This window comes from Sorghum bicolor, chromosome 2, assembly GCF_000003195.3.
Source record: "Sorghum bicolor cultivar BTx623 chromosome 2, Sorghum_bicolor_NCBIv3, whole genome shotgun sequence".
NCBI lineage: Eukaryota > Viridiplantae > Streptophyta > Magnoliopsida > Poales > Poaceae > Sorghum > Sorghum bicolor.
The window spans coordinates 72,198,977-72,219,398 of record NC_012871.2 but is presented as its reverse complement, the minus strand read 5'-3'; the positions used below and the strand labels follow the sequence as shown (position 1 = coordinate 72,219,398).

The 20,422-nt window shown below is 43.2% G+C and overlaps 1 protein-coding gene across 1 annotated transcript; it reads right to left on the bottom strand.

The window, feature by feature from the left end:
* On the bottom strand, nucleotides 540–2,904 carry LOC8078983 (scarecrow-like protein 32). The gene has a single exon (XM_002460905.2). It carries the CDS (start codon nucleotides 2,164–2,166, stop codon nucleotides 799–801), a length of 1,368 nt encoding a protein of 455 aa, XP_002460950.1. The 5' UTR covers nucleotides 2,167–2,904; the 3' UTR covers nucleotides 540–798.

Below are 20,422 nucleotides of genomic sequence, written 5' to 3'. Positions count from 1 at the left end.
TAGAATTTTAGATGCTGAAAATTATAAACTGCATTGCACGTGTTAATTACGTAGATCCTTGAAAAACATCGATTGCTGGTATTGCACAATTTCAATGTCGTCAGTGCAACAATGTCGCAATAATATATATTGCTCTCTCTCACACACAAATGTGCCCATGACATCCATGCTCCTTCTGGTATTTCCAAACATTCTTTCTCGCAACAACTTGCAAACTATTTCAAGTTTTCAATGCGTTGTGCATTTAGCAGGTACATCACACATAAGAAACCATGATAAACAATTAAGAAGTACATAGATGACATATGAGCGTTGTGCTTTCATTTTTGAATCAGAGAGAGAGAGAGAGAGAGAGAGAGAGAGAGAGAGAGAGATTGCATTGCAGTGGTCAAAATTGTAGTCAATCTACTAAGTAATGAATCGACTAGATAGTAAACCCAATTCAAAAAGATAATGTTTCATATCATGCATGATGCATGCACAAACACAAACCCTAATAAACAAGAAGTGCATAGATGATATGAGTGTTGAGTTTTCACTTTTGAATCAGGCAGATCGAAAGATTGCATGAGAGAGTGTGAGTCATTGCAGATCAAACTGATCATCATCAATCTAGCTAGCTACTAAGTAATGAATCAGCTAGTAAACCCAATTTATAACAAGATAATCTTTGATATCATGCACACAAACACACAAACACAAACCCTAATCCCATGTCATGGAAGATCACACATACATGCCTACTCACCTTCTGAAACTGCACTGCATATGCCACCATCCACACCCGGTCGATAAAACTCACGACGGCGAGGGCGCCCACGCCGACGCGAACACGACGTTGTGGCCCTTCCACGTGAGCACCAGGTCGTCGTCCTCCCGCTTCATCCCCCACCCCGCCGCGTGCTCGTTCAGCATCGCCTTCACCTCCCCGGCGGCCTCCTCGCCGAACGCCACCGCCCGGAACCCCGCGCTGCGCATTCTCTGCCCCCACCTCCCCCTGTCCTCCTGCCGCTCCACCCGCTCCACGCCCTCCTGCGCCAGCACGTTCTCCACCTTCCACCCGATCTCCGCCTCGTACCACCGCCGCTGCTCGCTCCCCTTGGGCAGGAACGTGTCCACGGCGTCGTACGGGATCCAGAGGAAGTTGAACGCCGCGCGGAGCCTCCCCACCACGTCGCCCGCCGTGAAGTCCGCGTCCTCCTCCACCACCACCACCAGGTTGGGGTCCAGCGTCCGGAGGGACTTGAGGAGCATGGTCCGCAGCGACACCGGCTGCGTCAGGCTCACAGACCCCGCCGTCTCGTCCGGCACCGTGTGCAGCAGCATGTGGCAGTTGACGACGAGCGCCTCCGTCCCGTCCAGGACCAGCTGCTGCACCCTGAGCTGGTCCACCAGGGACGTGAGGGCGTCGGCCGGCGAGGTGGGCACCACCCGGAAGTCCATGGACATGTTGCGCGATCGCGCGAAGTTGACCAGCTTCGCGCCGAGCTCCTCGTAGGACATGTCGAGCGCTGGCGGCGGCGCGCTGGGCGCGACGTCGGCGACCGTGAGCCGGAGGATCGGTGGCCCCTCGGCGCGGCTGGCGAGCATGTCGATGAGCGTGGGGATCTGCATGCAGTGCGTGGTGCCGAGCTCGACGACGTGCACGACGGGGAAGCCCTCGACGGCCTCGAGGATGGCGGCGTTGGCGGCCGTGTAGCCGAAGCGGTGCCATGGCGTGAGGTCGACGAAGCTGGCGAGCTCGACGGCCGTGAAGCGGTGCACGTGGAGCGCGGCCGACTCGACGGCGGCGGCGACGGCGGCGGTGACGGCCTTGCAGGCGCCGGTCCTGGACGCGCGCGCGACGAGCGCGCAGAGGAAGGCCGCCGTGAGGCGCTGGTTGGAGTCCCCGTCGGGCGGCGCGATGTTGTTGAGCACCCAGAGGATCTGCTGCGTCAGCGTGGCGTCGTTGGCCTCGATGGCGTTGGCGCAGTGCACCAGCAGCTGCTCCATGCAGCTGGTGCTGTTGAGGTTGCCGAGCGAGATCTTGGACGCCGGCGTCGGGAAGCTGCCGGGCCACGGGCCGCGTGCCGCCCTCGGCGCGCCGACGTCAAGGAAGAGCCCTAGCCCTAGACCTCCAGCAGCATGAGGCGGCGGCGGTGGCGCAGTATGCGTGAACTGCATCATGTAGGGGGCCGAGGCCGCAGGCGTGGCGAGGTAGTAGAAGGCAACAAAAACCAGCAGCGCGCGAGGAGGCAGCTAGCGGCGGCGGGGATTATTAGAAAAAAAAAAAGCGCGACGAGGAGGCAGAGCTCGTACACGTTGAGTAGTTTGAGGTGCGGATTTGGTGCTTGTACTAAGCATATATAGAGGGCTGTGCTCTACGCCCTACACGTGGTTCCCCATGCCATTAGAACTTTGGGAACCAAAGGGAGAGGAACAAACGAGAATGGAGAAGACAGAAGGCCATCAAGTACAAGGAATATTTCAGTGGGATGAGCAGAGATCTATGTAACTGTAGTCGATTTTGTATTTAGCTAGAAATGATGATCTCTGGAGATTGAAGGAGATGTAAGCCTACAGGCTACACCACACCTCAAGAAGGATCGAGATCTAGCTAAGACTACCATTACATGTAACTATAGACACGAAGGACAGACACATGAATACTAGAAATAAGTACAAATTAAAGCCTACTACCAGAATTCATGAGTTTGTGGTGATGAACCTGTGCTTGTGTACTGGATCTGAAGAGCTCCTGCTGCTCCGCCAGGGAAGACGAACCAGCTGGAGTAATTTGGGAAAGCGAGCGAGCGAGAAGGGGGAAGAGGGGGATGACAAATGAAGCTGCTGGGGAAGGGGGGAATGAAGAAGGGGAAGAAGAAGAAGAAGGAGGTTAGGAACCGCAGGGTCGCTAATTATAGAAGGAAATTTTTGGTGATCCGTTGGATTGTTCTGGATGGCCCCAGCTATTCGCTATATCTATATAGTACTTGTCCAATGCAAGTTAACTGCATTGCACGCAGTGTATAAGAGTAACAATTCAACTTTACCAGTTAAATGTAACTATCATGAATAGTTGACTATATGGAAATTACTGACTAAAATATGGCAAATGATTGGATGTTTCTAAAGCATTATGCTAATCGTTGAATTAACACTGTAATCCCAAATTCGGTGCCACTAAATTGTTGACTTTTTTTAGCAATTATCTCTGAATGTCCACTAAAAATCGTTGAAGAATTGAGATATAAATCGGAGCGAGAGCGATCATGATAATAACTTCTCCTATTTATACTGTAGTAATTAAGTACGCCACCACTAGACATTTGGGGTGATATAAGTTTCATATAAATATATCTATTATAAAGTTAATCTCCACTACAATTTCTATCTAAACCTGCAAGCCATCCACGTCATCTTCCACTAATAGACATACCATTCTACTAACTTCTAACCTCTTATTAATGTAACTAATTTTTGGTAAGAATGGATGTAAAACATTTAGATTATTTGACTCATTTATGCAACAATTTATTTTTAAGAAAGTCCTACAGCAACACGCGAGATATAGTAACTAACTCAAACTAATGAAAGATACAGCGCAGAATTTCCTTGCTCTCAAATTCAGCAATCACACGAGAGAGAGAGAGAGAGAGAGAGAGAGAGAGAGAGAGAGAGAGAGAGAGAGAGAGAGAGAGATCACGGGGCATATCATGCTGAAATGATTTGGTTTGGGTTGGGTCCTGCATGAGACAAGAGCAGGTATAGTAAATAGGAGGGGCCATGCTATTGAATATTTTCAGAGTTGGAAGTGGAAAACGACTCTTCTTTTGGATTAAGGCTTGCATGCCCAAGCACTGAAAACTACCTGTGCTTGAACCAAAGAATTTGCGAGTCATGTTGTCATAACTAGACAAATGGAACAATAACCGTGCGTTGATAGATGCAGCTCTTTTTATCAAATCCTCGGTATAATACTTTGTTCCCTTACCTTTTATAAAAATCCTCTGTATATTTCACTTTGTTGTCTGTGTTAAAAACACGGAGTATAAACTAAATAATTCAGCACCTTAATAAACATGTGTCAACGGATATGTTCACGGAAAAAAATGAGAGGAAATCCCAAAAATAAACGATATTGCAATTCAACATTCCAAGGAGAAAATGACAACTGTTAATATATATTCTTAACAAATGTCCCTATCACCTTTTCCACCTACAGTGACATAGAACACGTTTGATAGTCAAAAACTTCAACTGTTCATCTGGCCAGCTTAGACCCTAAGGGCATGCTTAGGTCTTGTTTAGATCCGATTTTTTTTGGATTTTGACATTGTATCACTTTCGTTTTTATTTGACAAAAATTGTCTAATCATAGAGCAATTAGGCTTAAAATATTCGTCTCGTGATTTACAGATAAACTGTAAAATTAGTTTTTGTTTTCATCTATATTTAATGCTCTATGTATGTGCCGCAAGATTCGATATGACAGAAAATCTTGAAAAGTTTTTTGTTTTTGGGGTGAACTAAACAAAAAACTTGTCAATATTTCTCATCACATCGAATCTTGCGGCACCTGCATGGAGCATTAAATATAGATGAAAATAAAAACTAATTGCACAGTTTACCTGTAAATCGCGAGATAAATCTTTTAAGCTTAGTTACTCCATGATTGGACAATGTTTGTCAAATAAAAACGAAAATATTACAGTGTTAAAAAATTTTTAAAAAATGGATCTAAACAAGGCATAAACAAGGCCTTAGTTGCTTGTATTTCCCACAGCCTAGCCCTGAGATGTAAGTAACCTGTGTTTGTTTGGTTGTTTATCTGGTAGGATCTAGAGCCGCATCTACAAATAAACGCTAAATAATAAAAATTTTGTATTGAAATTTGAGTTTTTTAAGCGGTCTTAGATAGACAAATGATCAAAACAAAAGTTACAGATATCGAAATATTATGCAACTTTGTAGTTGACAACTTTTTCATATGAAATCAATCATCTGTTCATGGAAATTTACGTTTGAACTTCTCACATTTGAAATTCAAATTATTCAAACGACCTCTGATGGATAAACGACCAAAATAAAGTTGTAGATCTTAAAAAATTATGCAACTTTGTAATTGACAAGTTTTCTATTCAAAATCATCTATGCATAAAAAATTATGCTTGAATTTCTCATATTTGAATTTGATTTTTTTTTCAAACGACCTCGGATGAAGAAACAGCAAAAAGGAAGTTGGAGATCTCAAAATGTTAAACAACTTTGTAGTTGATAATTTTTTTATTAAAATCATCTAGTTGAGGATAATTATGTCTAAATTAGCTACATTTAAAAATTGAATTTGTCAAGTGACCTCGGATGAAGAAACGACCAAAATTAAGGTCGTAGATTTCGAAAAGATATACAACTTTGTAGTTAACAATATTTCCATTTTAATTCATTTAGAGTCTCAAACACTCATTTTAATTTTGGTTGAGCATAATGTATGAAAAGAAAGAATATCTGATGTAGACACAAATGAGTCTGAGTTTGAGATGAAGCACTGTAGGTGTGGCTTGCGATAGTGCAAGTGTGCGGCTGTCCAATAATGGAACTTTCTGGAATAAAAAATATATATATTTTTCATTCAAAATTGGGAAACTATTCCTATAAATCAGTGATTTGTAGAGGCGTCTGCGTACAACAGCTACGCAAACCACCCCTACAAATATCACGAAGCACCCCTAGGGTAGCGTAGTGCTTGGCTCCCAGGAAATGGAAACGAAATCTGTTTCCTATCATCCTAGCTCGTCGTGGGAAACGATGGCAGGGTTGAAAACCACGTGTCCTAGCAACCAAAAACATACATTGCGTGTGGCCAAACTTTGCTCAGGCCTTGTTTGGATGTTGTCGGATTCACCTCAATCCACATGTGTTGGAGTGTATTGAGGTGAAATTTAGTTCAAGTTCCACTCCAATCTACCCTAATACATGTGGATTGATGCGAATCCGACTACATCCAAACAAGGCCTCATCGTGTCCAGACATCCAAATGAACTGGCAATATGCGTCACCATTAGTTGCCTTATTCTGGGGGCTTGCATTGTATCCCAATAATAAGCAAAGCCAAGCCAAGCCACGCTAATATAATGGTGACCTACTGCTCACACCATCTCGAAATTTTCATACATCACTGGACCGTCAGAGCTGCTACAATATGTTTCAGTGAAGATGATGGGCCGGAGATGAAGTGCGTCCCCCTCTGTCCTGCACCATTGCAAGCTAGATCTACCTAGCGCTCTCGGGCTCGGTGCATGTCTCAGGATGGTCGTACATGGACGAAGGATCACTGTGACACTGTCATATATATATATATATATATATATATATATATATATATATATATATATATATATATATATATATATATATATGCTCTGCTCGATTATATTAGCACGCGCAGTTGATTATGTGTTTTCGAATGACATAAGCAGACTAGGTACCCAACAAAAGTCAAATCCATCGGGTCGAGAATTTTGCCCCTTTTTTTTAGCGATCATGCCTAAGCACACTGTGGTACGGTGTGCATGGATATGAATTTTGCCTTTTTGGTGTGCATGGATATGAAATTTGTCATCTTGATTTGAATATGTATAAGATGAGTTTGTATCTCAACGTAGTTTTGCACTGTGGTACGTGATGAAAGCTGTTCGAGCGTAGGCTAGATGCGTAGAAGAACTGTCCGCCGGTTGGAACAGCTAGGAGTATTCACAGGCGGCAGTACGTGATGATGAATCGATTCAGAAACCACACTCCGGTAGACGACGACGACGTTGCCATGCACGGCGCTTACGTGACCGCGCGTACGAGATCCCGTGACCTGCGCAGCCCCCCCCCCCCCCCCCCCCCCGCCGGCCCGGGCCGTGCATGCATGCATGCATGACGTGCGTGAGCGCGTTCGGATCTGCACGCACTCGCGGCGCTGGCGCCGCAGTAAAGGAGATCGATACGCGATGGCTCGTTCGTTTCGATCGATGGTACGTGCGTACTCTCTCGTACGCGCGATCACCGCATCGACCACACGCGGAGCGGAGCCATAACGACGACGACATGCGTGCGTGCGCGGCGCCGACGCAGACGCAGACGCCGACGTGCGCGCATGCACACACGGGTCCCTCGCCGGCCGGGCGCGCGGGCGCCTCGCGCAGGACGCGAGATGCCATGCGGCGGATGCACCGCCGGCCGGTCCTTTAATTTATATATATACCCCACGCGTACCAACCTGTACTACGTGCGTGTTATTGCGCCACGCTGATGCACACGCAGCGGCCGGCCGGGAACGCACGGACGTGTTAAATGCTCCGATCCCAGCATCAGTGGCCAATGCAAGCTCTCGCCTGGCCGATCGACGGCGGAGGCGACTGAATGGTGAATGCATGCACGCATGATCGATGCATGCATGCTCCGTGCGTGTGGATCTACTGTCGTAGTTCCATGCATGCAGTTTCCCGTGATGCCGTGACTGTCCTAACACTAGCAGCTGCATGTGCATGGGGGACGGGTGGTGACGGGTGAGGCCATTACTGCAAGTAGGGTTTGCTGCCTGGACACCGGACGGATGGCGCCGTCAGGGACCACATATCAGCTTCTTCGCACTACTATAGGTTATCTCCTGTAGTACGTATTTTCTTTGATTGAGGCAGAAAGGTTATCTCCTTTCGCTAGGGTAGGGTTATATGCGTCGGAACAAGAGAAAGCTGCCATGGGAGTGCTTTATTTCCCCTCCCGATCGATCAAATCCCTGAGGTCGGCGTTGTTTATGTGGTAAACCACATTTTAGCATTGTTTATCTGGACCATCCAAATATGCTCTGAGATTCGTGTTGCCGCACTTCTCTCAACTGTGTTCACACTTCTCTCCACTGTTTCACACATCTCGATGCATATTCAACGGTGTAGATAAACAATGCCCAGCATATAGACTCCAAACACATTTTATAGATGGATTTCCGGTTTTAGCCGACTCCGTCAACTGGATCGCACATGCATGCATATCGTATGCAAGCATAATGCACGATTATTGCCTGATTAGTCACCGTGTATGAACAAAATACTAAGGGGAATGACGCCCCCGAAGCATTATGCTTAAGAAAATCTCTCAAGCAAGCTAAGGAAATCCCCGGACCCTATACCTTCCATACACGGTGACAATATTGTTGCCCCCTAAGAGTGGGCTGGTCCTTAGCCCTGTGTTTTGGAACACGGTCAGATTCTTTTACCTCCACCCAGCAACATGCATGCCCCCATGGGGGGGGGGGGGATTGAATCCGGGGGTCACCAGGGTGCTATGAGAATGTCTTAACCATCTGGTCTATACGTCGTTTGCTAATTGTTGCCGTATATGTTTTGGTTGCTCGCTCGTAATACATTGTGAATAATTTTCTTGTTTATCTTTTAATAACTCAACGTGTAACTTATAAGCACTAGCCCATCAACTTGTCTACAATCTTATGTTACATAAGTATTTAAATTATAGTACACAGAACTAACCAAATTAAATGCATTATCTTTTAATCTCCATGTATTCATTTCCTAACAAAATATGTGTTTAGATGCTCTATATATAATTAATCTACTCACTTCGTTTCTTCCTAGAGTTGTTTTATATCAAACCTTTTCATGTTTGGCTAGATTTATAAAAAATAACATAAATTTTTATGACACCAAATGATCACATTTTTAAAAAATATATCTTATATGATGTATCTAATGATACTAATTTGGTTTCATGAATCTTGGTTCTCTTTTTATGAATTCACACAAACCGAAAAAAGTTCAACTTAAGACAACTCTGGGAACTAAGGGACTAAGGGAGTACATTCGGTTGTAGTATTTTATAAATTACTTTATATATCAATTTTCATCTTTGTGTATTGTATGGATTTTTTATATGAATTGGGTGCAAACCTTCCCTTAAGTAATATTATCCGTTTTAACATCTTTGTGTAACATCATGGATCCATATTTTGATTTTCAATCTTTTTCATCTTTGTGTATGGTTACTTGTCAGTTCATGAAAAAAGTAAAACATTTTTGTGTCCGCCTGCTAAAACAAAGTCTGTTAGGGCACTCACAATGCAGACTCTATAATAGAGTCTAAAGTTATTTATTATCTCGAACAATGTGGACTTGGAGTCTAAATAAGACTTGGAGTCTTATTTTTTCTACCTCTTTCTTCAATAAATATGCTGCCATATCAGCAAAATACTATAAATAATATGTAATTAAGTGTCTTGGACTCTGTGATAGAGTCTTGCATTGTGAGTGCCCTTATTACAAATGAGCTAGCATTGATCGCTTTGGAAGATGCAATATTACAGGGACCAGTGCAGAAGCTAAAATGCTTCAATAGCCAATTAATGTAGGTCCGGGATACAAACGGAGCAATTAGTATAATCAACTTGATAGATTATTAGGAAAACCATGAAACTGTAATCTTCTGAACCTTGATAGCTAGGCGGCTATACATAATTCTTAGATAAATATGTCTTGGTCCGCTCATGGTCTTAGTCAGACTATGTCACTGTCATGCTGAATCTAGCTAGCTAGAGGTTGAGAATTCCAAGAACTGTCGTACACAGTTACTTAGTCCACAACATGTACTGATCCGATGATCTTAACTATATGTGTCTGGACACAGACAGTTGTAGATTGCAATTATATATCTAGCCATCTTATCCATTTAGCGATTATATACTGCCTTAGAGCCTGCTTGATGCGCCCTCATATTTTTATAAGCTGCAATAGCTGAGCTTATAGCTTTTATAAGTGGCAAGATATGTAATGCAGCAAACTATATGTTCGGTAGAAATAGATAAATCTATTTTTTAAAAAAACCTGGTCTATTTTTTTTAAACTCAGTACATTATGAGAAAATCCTCATTTTCGTATGAATTTTTATAGTGAATTTGTATCTCAACTTTTGCATGTGGGTGTATATATGGAAGTGGCAGAGCTTAAGTGGGGGCCAGATCAATATTATTTCATATCCCACCTTAACTGGGTATGTATATTTCTGGGTTTTCACAGTTTTGGCTTGTACATTCATAATGATACCATGAGTGCTTTAGGCCGTCCCTAAGATATGTTTTCGGATACCGCCATACAATTACAACCTATCTTTACTCAATGGATACAAAATATCCATGCTGGCGCGCCTGGCGTAACAGCTCCTGGTGCAACAACAAGTACCAGCTTAACGTGGGGAGGCGGCGAGTTAGTAGCTGTAGGCGCCCGATAGCGTAGGCAACCGATCTCAAGACAGCTCATTGACGAGAGACGAAGAACGATTCCCGCTCAGACGATTCGCCGCTAGTTACTTTTCGTTGAGTATTCCTTCTTTCCGGCATAAAGCCAGTTCTTCCTGACCTTTCGGATTGAAGGTCTTAGCTTTACTTACTTTAGTTGCTAATAAAATATTAATTAGTATATCCTCCTCTTTCTTGCATTTTATATCACTAGATATATCCCCATGTGTTACACCAGAGTCATACTTTTTTGAACTGATCGAACCTGAGTTCCGAGAGCACTTCATATTGGATGGGGACACGTGGATCCTGTCTTCGTAGATTCATATCGGACACGGACGCGTGAGAAGGGATTAAGATTTCGTACCACCGATCATGCCATGCTCTGCCACTTGATACACTATGGATGTGCCAATGTGGTTGGATAGTTCAAAATTGCATATAACCTGGATTATATGGGTTAGCTAGAGCTTTTTTAGCATATAGCAACTTATTTTAACCTATGCACACCGGGCATCCGGGCCTTAGCTGTGTAGACATATTGTAATCATATAAATCACTAAAATCCAGTGGCGGAGCTAGAATTTTAAACTTGGGTATTCCTACTTTCATAAAGTTAATCTATAGGTTGAAAATATAGTCAATTGTACTGCAAGTTAGCAATTTTAAATTAATATTTTCTTTCTAGAATATAGACTTTTAATTGAAATGCTAGTTTTTTACGTGTTTTGAGCTCAAATGTGCAAAATACTATATATTATAGCATTATACATTTATATATATAAAAAGTGTACCAAAATAGTTGGGTATTTCCGGGAATACTGGGGAATACCCCTAGATCCGCCACTGCTAAAATCCCTAAGCAAATGATTATTTTTGTTTTGCGGACAGGCAAAAGGTTTTATGCGGCTTATTTTGTACTCAATCCATCCTAAATTGTAAGTCGTTTGACTTTTTTAATATCAAGTTTGACCACTCGTCTTATTCAAAGTTTTGTGCAAAATATTACTTTTTTTGTTATGTATTGGTTTATTAATAAAAGTTCTTCAAGAATGACTTAAATTTGACTATATTTGTACAAATTTTTTTGAATAAGACGATTGGTCAAACTTGGGGTAAAAAAAGTCAAACGACTTACAATTTGGGATAGAAGGAGTAGAAGAGATGCAATCAAATATTGTTAAGTTTTTAATTTAGTGCAGTTGAACTAGTTCAATGCTAGTGTTGTTATTAGTTTTCTAAACGAACTAGAATTTATATTATCAGATCCCGCTGCCTTTGGTATGAGAAGGCAACTGGCTACTTTTATCTGCACACACGAAACATAAAATTCAACAAAGCGCTACGTAGACGTCGTTGAACCCAGAGAATTATAAAATTAGTAACGTCATGATCATCTGAAAAAGGTGATGTTGTTGGTTACCTGTGGAAGTTTTCCTACATCAACTATGAGCATCTAACATCTATCACACGTGTCGTCGATCCTCAGGTTAATTAGGTAGGTGACTGCTTTTGGGTTAGTTTGGTCGCGGCATGCAATGCAACAAGTATGGCCGGAGTTGTGTATGTGCATGCATCTATACTTGCATACAAACACCCAAATCAATCCATCACCAAAAAGGCAGATCATCCAAAAGATTAGGTTCACAATTAAACAACACAGAAATCACTTGACAACAACAGGTTGTGTGATGCAGAGCATCCCAAATGTCCCCGGCCGGTCAAATGCATAAGCAAAAAAGTTGGGCCCTGCTGGTTCCTCCTTGGACTTGAGCAGTGCGTGCATATATGCTCTCTGCAGCCAAGAGCTACCACTACTCCCTGAACGAAAAGGCGATTCAACACGCATCTTGGTTTCGCATCGCATCCATGCAAAGGCGTTTTGTCAGTCGAAGAATCTCATGGAAAGCACATAGGGCGAAGAGGATAGGTCTAAACCCGCGCCATTATAGTAATCCACATGCTGATCAGGCACTAACTAAAATGGATTCATCACACTGAAGATACAAGGGCAAGCTGACAAAGCAGCTAGCTAGGCTAAGCGGTTTCAGCTTTTTCTCAGGGGGCAATTCTCTTTGTCAGAGATCAGTCTCTGCTACGACTCAGAGTTTTAGTTGTGAATTGAAGGCTATCGTGGTCTTTTATATTTGGCGGCAACCAACATACGAGACGATTAGGGCATTGTTTTAGCGCAACTAGTAGTATAGAGCAGCGACGAAGCCAGCAGCGGGGCTAGGGGGCTCCAGCCCCCCCTACCGCTGCTGGCCCAGTGGAATCCCTGGTACTCTCATTCTAATTTTAGACACAAATTTATAAGATAAGGCGGGCTGAAAACTTTATTTTTTAGATATATTTTGTGAATTTCATTATTAATGTATATTTACGATGGGTAATAGTAGAGCTAAGTCGATGTAAAACTTTTGCTCAGCCCTTCCTAAATTTTTTCCTAGCTTCGTCCCTGGTATAGAGGATCATAAAAAAGCTAATCATAAGCTAAAAGCGCGTGTGGCCAAGTAGCTAGGCAAGGGCATTTGAACTTTTCGAGGGAAATTCCCTTTTCGACACCGAACCCGCGTGGATTGTTCGGAGGCGACGCCGCAGGGAACAAGATGTGCGGGCGCCATGAAAGCGAGGCGAGTGTTGGCATGTGCTCCGTGCTCGGGGGCGTTGGAGAGGCGCTTTCCCCCGTCCCATGGATATATGCCCCGGACATGAGGAGTCCAAAAGCGTGGCGACAAGCGCTTGGGATTCTGAGCTGATGCAAGAGGAGCTACAGGGCCATTGTTTACTCGTGCGCGTCGATCACTCGTCTAGCTTGCATTATACTATTTGACGATTAATTTGGCGATGGATTCCCTTCAATTTGATCGACGATCCATCGCTGAATGCGTGGCTAGCTCTCGCTGAATTGCTGTCTCTGCATGCAGCATGAACATGGTATAGTTTGAAGCAAGTGCTGCTTGCTACTGGCCGGATGCCAATCATTGTTTAGGGTAGATGTCACTCAAATCCATGTGCCTTGTGCATCAGCAAGCGTATGCGAGAGAAGAATAGATTCCGCATTCGTTGTACAGCCAGTACTTTTGTTTCTTATCCTTGGAGCCCTGTTGTAGTTTTTTAAAATTAAACACCATCCAATCGGGATCAGAAATGCAGGATTAGCTGCTTTCTCGACATCTACGCGCATGCTAGCTAAACATATTGGAGTACTACAACGGAGCGCTAAGTGCCTTGATAATGCCAGTTTGCTTTGCCTGCTTAATTAGTAGCAGACATATTGGTGTCGACAAATACTGTGCATGTACAGTGCATTGTATTCTGCAATGAGACGCTAGCTTACGTCTAGTTTGGACTGACAAGCTTCCTCGTAACACAAGAATGAACTTCTTTGGAGTTCGGATTCATAACAATTGTATGTATAGAGCAAGTTGCAAGATCCGGATTGTTTTCTTCACACAACAGAATTTATTAGATACCCAACAGTGTTATCAGTCAGACTATGGGACGATCGATGCGTGAGTGGTTAAAAAGTTGTTGCACTGCTTAACATTGTTGATTGTGTACAATCTTTTTTTAATTAAAACAAATAATAAGTTGTTTAATGACAGGTAAAGCAAAACTGAAAGGCGTATTCCATCTATGCGCTTTGGACCGCGGGTTGATTTGTAAAGATCGCAGGGACTCTTTAGGAAAATTGCCACGAAGAGGTATCTTCTAATCTGGGCCATTGATTTAGGATCGGATGGCACAGAATCAAACCAGAGAGGTGAGATGGAGAGAGCCGGCTAGCTACAGAAACTCCGGCACGGTGGATTCCATTGCCGGACTGAAGGAGCTCGTCGGCGTCGACGGGCTTCTCGATTCCGAGCACCGTTTCGCGAAAGGAAAACTCTGGGATGACGAGCAGCTCACCGCGAAGTCGACTGCGTCCTCGGTTCGGTCCAAAAGGGAATAGGAGGAGCGCGCGGCGGTGGCAGTTCGACTCCAGGCTCGGCGGGATCTCGAACTCGGCGAAGAGCGGCGTCTAGGGCTTGGTTTCGCGGCGGGTTTGAAGCAACGGAGCGCGACCGACGTCTAAGACCTTTATAGGGGCTTGCGGCGCACGGAAATCGATCCGGGTATCACGGGATTGATTCGGTGATTTCCACCGAGTCCGGCTCGAAGACGCTCGAGGAAGAGGATTGGAGCGCTGACATGCGGGGCCCGGCTGGCGGTGGGAGAAGAGAATGGGCCCGCTCGTCATCCACAGAGAGAGAGAGGGAAAACGCGCGGGTCGGCCTGGCGCCTGGTGGGCCGCGCAAGCAGGCCGGAGGGGGAGGAGGCGCGCGGGTGGTTTCTGGGCTGCGGCCTGGTTATTCCAGGGAGGTTTTCCTTTTTTTTTCTTTTCTTTTCTGGTTTCAAAACCAATTATAAACATTTTTAAAAGCATTTAAATTCAGTTAGTAGCTTGTTCAAAATCACTCATCTCAAAAATAAAATGCACCAGCATGATTAACACACAATTGTTGCTAAGCCTTATAATAAATTTTATTTTAAAGAAAAAATATTATTCTCCCTATATTCTCATGAGCACAAAAATACAAAATTAAATTATTTTTCACCTATTTCAAAGGTTGCAAATTTTTGGGTGTTACAAATCTACCCCCCTTAAAAGAATCTCGTCCTCGAGATTGAGCAGAACTTACTCAAACAAATATGAATATGATTTTCTCAGATCATCCTCTCTTCCCAAGTTGCATCTGCTTCCGAATACCGATTCCACTGCACTTTGCACATTCTAATAACCCGACTTCTGGTGACTCTCTCAGCTGTCTCTAGTATTCTGACTGGATACTCTTCATAAGTGAGATCACCTTTAACAGAAAGCTCTTCCAATGGTATTTGCTCCTCAGGTACACGCAAACACTTCTTAAGTTGTGACACATGGAACACATCATGCACACCAGATAAACTTTCAGGCAACTCCAACTGATATGCTACTTCTCCGCACCTTTGCAAAACTTTAAACGGACCAACATACCTTGGAGCTAGCTTTCCCTTCATATTAAACCTCTTCACACTCCGCATAGGTGACACTTTTAGATAGACATAATCACCTTCCTCGAAAGCTAGTTCTCTCCTACGTGTATCTGCATAACTTTTCTGACGAGACTGAGCAACTCTCAGAATCATATCACGAATAGCCTTCACTTCAGGAACACATATCCTTTTTCCAAACCATAGTACACCCTTGTCATCTATTCTGAATCCTGGTGCTTTGCCTAGTACCACATTCCGGGCTATCTCCTTCAGTTTCTCATCTTCCAACTGTCCTTTCAATATCTCTTCCTCTAGAGTAGGAGTGACCTCTATCTCCATAGCATTTACTACGATTCCCAAGTTCAAATATGCAAATTCAGCACACAACTCTTCAGATTCAGGTGTCGCCCGAAGCTCATTAGCATGTTTCTTTCTGCTAAGTGCATCGGCTACGACGTTCGCCTTCCCAGGATGATAATGCACTTCCAAATCATAATCCTTTATCAGTTCCAACCATCTTCGTTGCCTCAAGTTCAAGTCGGTCTGGGTGAAGATATACTTCAAACTCTTATGATCAGTGTATATGTCACTCTTATGCCCAATCAAATAGTGTCTCCAAATCTTCAATGCATGAACCACAGCTGCTAACTCTAGATCATGAGTAGAATAATTCAGTAATATCTCGCGTTCCAGAATTCAAAAGGATACATGCTGTACACCGTTGGAAAGATAAAGAAATTGTCTACAACTTTCATTTAGATCATATTACCAGATTCCAACGTGAGGTTAACCAAAAACTGGGTACAACCGAAACTGTTCCAGAATTCCAGACTGCGCAGAAACCTCAACTTGAAACAGTTATAACTCTCAGCTCATAATCGATGATATGGTCATTCTTGCGGCATTGGAAAGATATGAAGTCTACTTGTTCCCAGAAAAATTTGATGGACATTGCATGAACAGATTTTGAGATGTACCAGATTCTTTGCGGACTGCTCCAGAAAACAGCAAAGGACAGAAACAGAATTTTAACCCACCCCAACTATTTAGTTCATTAATCCTTATGCCTTAAGCCTATAAACTAAATGAAATTGTAGAGGAAATCCACAAGATCATTGCACTCATTACAAAGATCCAAATCAAGCATAAGCATAATAACAAACCAAACCAAGCATCAAAGGCTCACATTTCAAGCATTAACTCAACTTGCGGTACTATCGTTCTCTTCCTATTAAGGGCAAAGATTCCTAAAATTCTCTTTCAACTATGTAAGCAGGTGGTAAGAGAAGGTTCTAGAAGCATATTCAAAGCAAGGAGTGAGGATGAGAACAAGTCTTTAAGATAAGCAACAAGGTGAAGATGAATAGGATATAGTGTAGAAGAAAATATCAAGGTTTATAGAACAAGGATTTTATAGCAATTTCAAAACCTTATGACGGCCAATTTCTAACTAGGCTTGCGTCCGACAGTCAACAAAGCTCTGATACCAATTTGTCACACCCATATTTTAAGAACAAAATAGGATGCATAAAAGACTCATATGTGCCCCAGGAATAGTCGCACAAATAAGTAGACAAATCTCAAATGTACCATTGCAGTGTTCATTACATAGCGAAACATAAGAAATCACATTGTCTTATACATAAATGATAGCAAGATGTAAACAACGCTCTCGACGGAAGCTCCACACAGGGACACTGTTGACTGGTTGACTCCAAACCTAGTACTCATAACGGTACTCCTCATTCCAGTCATCTTCATTATCATATCCTGAGGTGTTGGGAAATTGCAAGAGTGAGCACATATCGTACTCAACAAGTATAACCAGGGGTTCATGAGGCTCAAATAGCTGACACTGGTTTGACTGCATTTAGCTTTTAATAGTGGATAGCATGTTCATAATTAAATAGCAATTGTCAAGGAAGCATAAATAATCCATTAATCCCATGATCAAGTGTAAGCATAATTAATCTCATAGCATAAACGATAATCAAATGAACATAATAACATAACAAGCTCATCATCTTAATGTAGATGTCCCCAAGGCCGCTCCTGACCGTGAGCTCGGCTAGTATACCAGTTTTACACTCTGCAGAGGTTGTACATCTTTACCCATGAGTCATGATTTACCCTTTCGCCCGAGGCCCGTCGACCTCTTAACCCACTACCAAGGAAGGTCGGCAGGGATCACTATGAAGCCTTTCAAAAGTTCGTCTAACAAGTTAGGGCCGCAAGGTTTCCTTTGCGCGCAGATATAGAGCCCCCCTTCCGATGGCACAATGACTCGCAGCCTATACTCATACAGACAGAGGCCACACTATACCCAAAACGGTTCAGCCCCTCCGCCCTTTCGGGTAACCGCTAACAAGCTAGAAAAGGGCTTCATACTGAGCTAAAGCCAGAGCCATAATAGCCCTCATGGTTGCACTGTTATCCCGGGTGATCACGTACAGACAAGATCTCATACAGTTATTTGTCATTCTTTTATGTTCATTGCATAGCTATTAATCATCTTACAAGATCATGGATTATATCAAGCACTAGCACATCTACACCAAATGCATATCAAGTAGGTAGCAAGGAATACAGGTAACAATTATCTATGATTTTGCTAAGGTCATCAAGGTGGACACATGCATATGATAAATATTGTATTAATTGTGTATAGGTAACAAGGATAATCCCCAGTTATACTTGCCTTGATCAAAACTCTCCTGAGCCTGCTGGTCTTCAAAAACTTGATCTTGCTCACCAACGTATCGCTCACCGTCTATACCCGATCATCAATCAACAACACGCAATCCAATGTAGACAATCATACACGAAGCAAACAAGCTAAAATTAGAACAATACACCAAACAGTGGTAAATAAAATATAAAAGTTTATAAAAATGTTCTACGCAGCGCTACGATCACACAAACGTAAAGTTCACGAAAATCGGAATTAAAACGTAGAAGATATGAATTTTCTAAGATTTCCTATAGGTAAATAATTAATTAAATGCTACTGCAGAAATAAAAAGTTTCAAAACAGTGAAATGTATTACTTCTAACATGTAGAGCTCGTAAATACGAATCCAACGAAATTTAAACGGACAAAAACGGAGTTAAAATGAATATTTTATGAGCAATCTAAATCCAGTGGCAAACTTGTAAATATCAGGAAGCGTATTTTGAATCAAGCCAGGCAGTTTACGTTTTCAAAACTGAAAGGCGTATTCCATCTATGCGCTTTGGACCGCGGGTTGATTTGTAAAGATCGCAGGGACTCTTTAGGAAAATTGCCACGAAGAGGTATCTTCTAATCTGGGCCATTGATTTAGGATCGGATGGCACAGAATCAAACCAGAGAGGTGAGATGGAGAGAGCCGGCTAGGAAGACGGAAGGAGCTCGTCGGCGTCGACGGGCTTCTCGATTCCGAGCACCGTTTCGCGAAAGGAAAACTCTGGGATGACGAGCAGCTCACCGCGAAGTCGACTGCGTCCTCGGTTCGGTCCAAAAGGGAATAGGAGGAGCGCGCGGCGGTGGCAGTTCGACTCCAGGCTCGGCGGGATCTCGAACTCGGCGAAGAGCGGCGTCTAGGGCTTGGTTTCGCGGCGGGTTTGAAGCAACGGAGCGCGACCGACGTCTAAGACCTTTATAGGGGCTTGCGGCGCACGGAAATCGATCCGGGTATCACGGGATTGATTCGGTGATTTCCACCGAGTCCGGCTCGAAGACGCTCGAGGAAGAGGATTGGAGCGCTGACATGCGGGGCCCGGCTGGCGGTGGGAGAAGAGAATGGGCCCGCTCGTCATCCAGAGAGAGAGAGAGGGAAAACGCGCGGGTCGGCCTGGCGCCTGGTGGGCCGCGCAAGCAGGCCGGAGGGGGAGGAGGCGCGCGGGTGGTTTCTGGGCTGCGGCCTGGTTATTCCAGGGAGGTTTTTCTTTTTTTTTCTTTTCTTTTCTGGTTTCAAAACCAATTATAAACATTTTTAAAAGCATTTAAATTCAGTTAGTAGCTTGTTCAAAATCACTCATCTCAAAAATAAAATGCACCAGCATGATTAACACACAATTGTTGCTAAGCCTTATAATAAATTTTATTTTAAAGAAAAAATATTATTCTCCCTATATTCTCATGAGCACAAAAATACAAAATTAAATTATTTTTCACCTATTTCAAAGGTTGCAAATTTTTGGGTGTTACACACCTGCTACTTCATTCGGGAGACAAAGCAACCACTGCTCGCCATGACTCTAGAGCTATCCCCATTTTACCACACAGCCGCAAGTTGGAACATGCATATGAATTAGGAGATAAAAAAACACAATCCTTCTATACCACCATACTTTGTAATATAAGTAACACACTGATATGTCATTATTTTCATGTTTTGGCACTGGAGATTAGACCTCCACTTTTTTTTTCAACAGGGCCTCCCATTTTGTCGGGACGTCCCTGACTGGCGTCGTATTGACAAGTCACACAAGCCGATGTCTTGGTCGACATGGCGAAATTTTAATTTTCCATTAACGGTGGCTAAATTGTGTACATTGTGTTGCATGGAGATGTCTAGTTGGTGTAGCAATGGGGGGCCACATGTTTATTGGGATGAATTAGGACGTGGGGGACTTTCAGAGAAAATTGTGCTCATCCTACATGATGATGTTGGCAATGGTGATGTTTCCAACGTTATGTTCTTGTTGCGGGCATTGTTGTAAGGTCCATCACCTTGTTAGTTTCTCTTGGTTGAAAAAATTATAGTGGCGATATTTTGGTTGGCGATGGCAGTATCTATGGACGTTGTAACCTCCTTGGAGGCATCCTCATTTGAGAAACCTTCCCCTCTCCTAGTGCACCTACTCACCTTCAGTTCATCATTAGTTGTGTGGTTTTTGTGGTTGGTTAGTTGAGTCTTATGAGTATTGTTATGTCGTTGTGGTGTTGTTTTGTTTATTGTAATATAATTTATTCTTTATCTTAATATATGCTCGGCAAAACTCTTGTAAGAAACAATAATAAAAGTTAACTACACAAATATCCTAAGGATAATAAGTATAATAAAGGAAGGCACAATATATGCGAGTTTGGACGTGGAGCTTGGGTTCGCCTCAATTCGCTAGGCGAGAAGTTAGAATAGGCAAAGTGTA

What these genes read in the sequence shown, in the direction of transcription:
- LOC8078983 (XM_002460905.2), bottom strand. Translation starts at nt 2,166, where the DNA reads ATGATGCAGTTCACGCATACTGCGCCACCGCCGCCGCCTCATGCTGCT.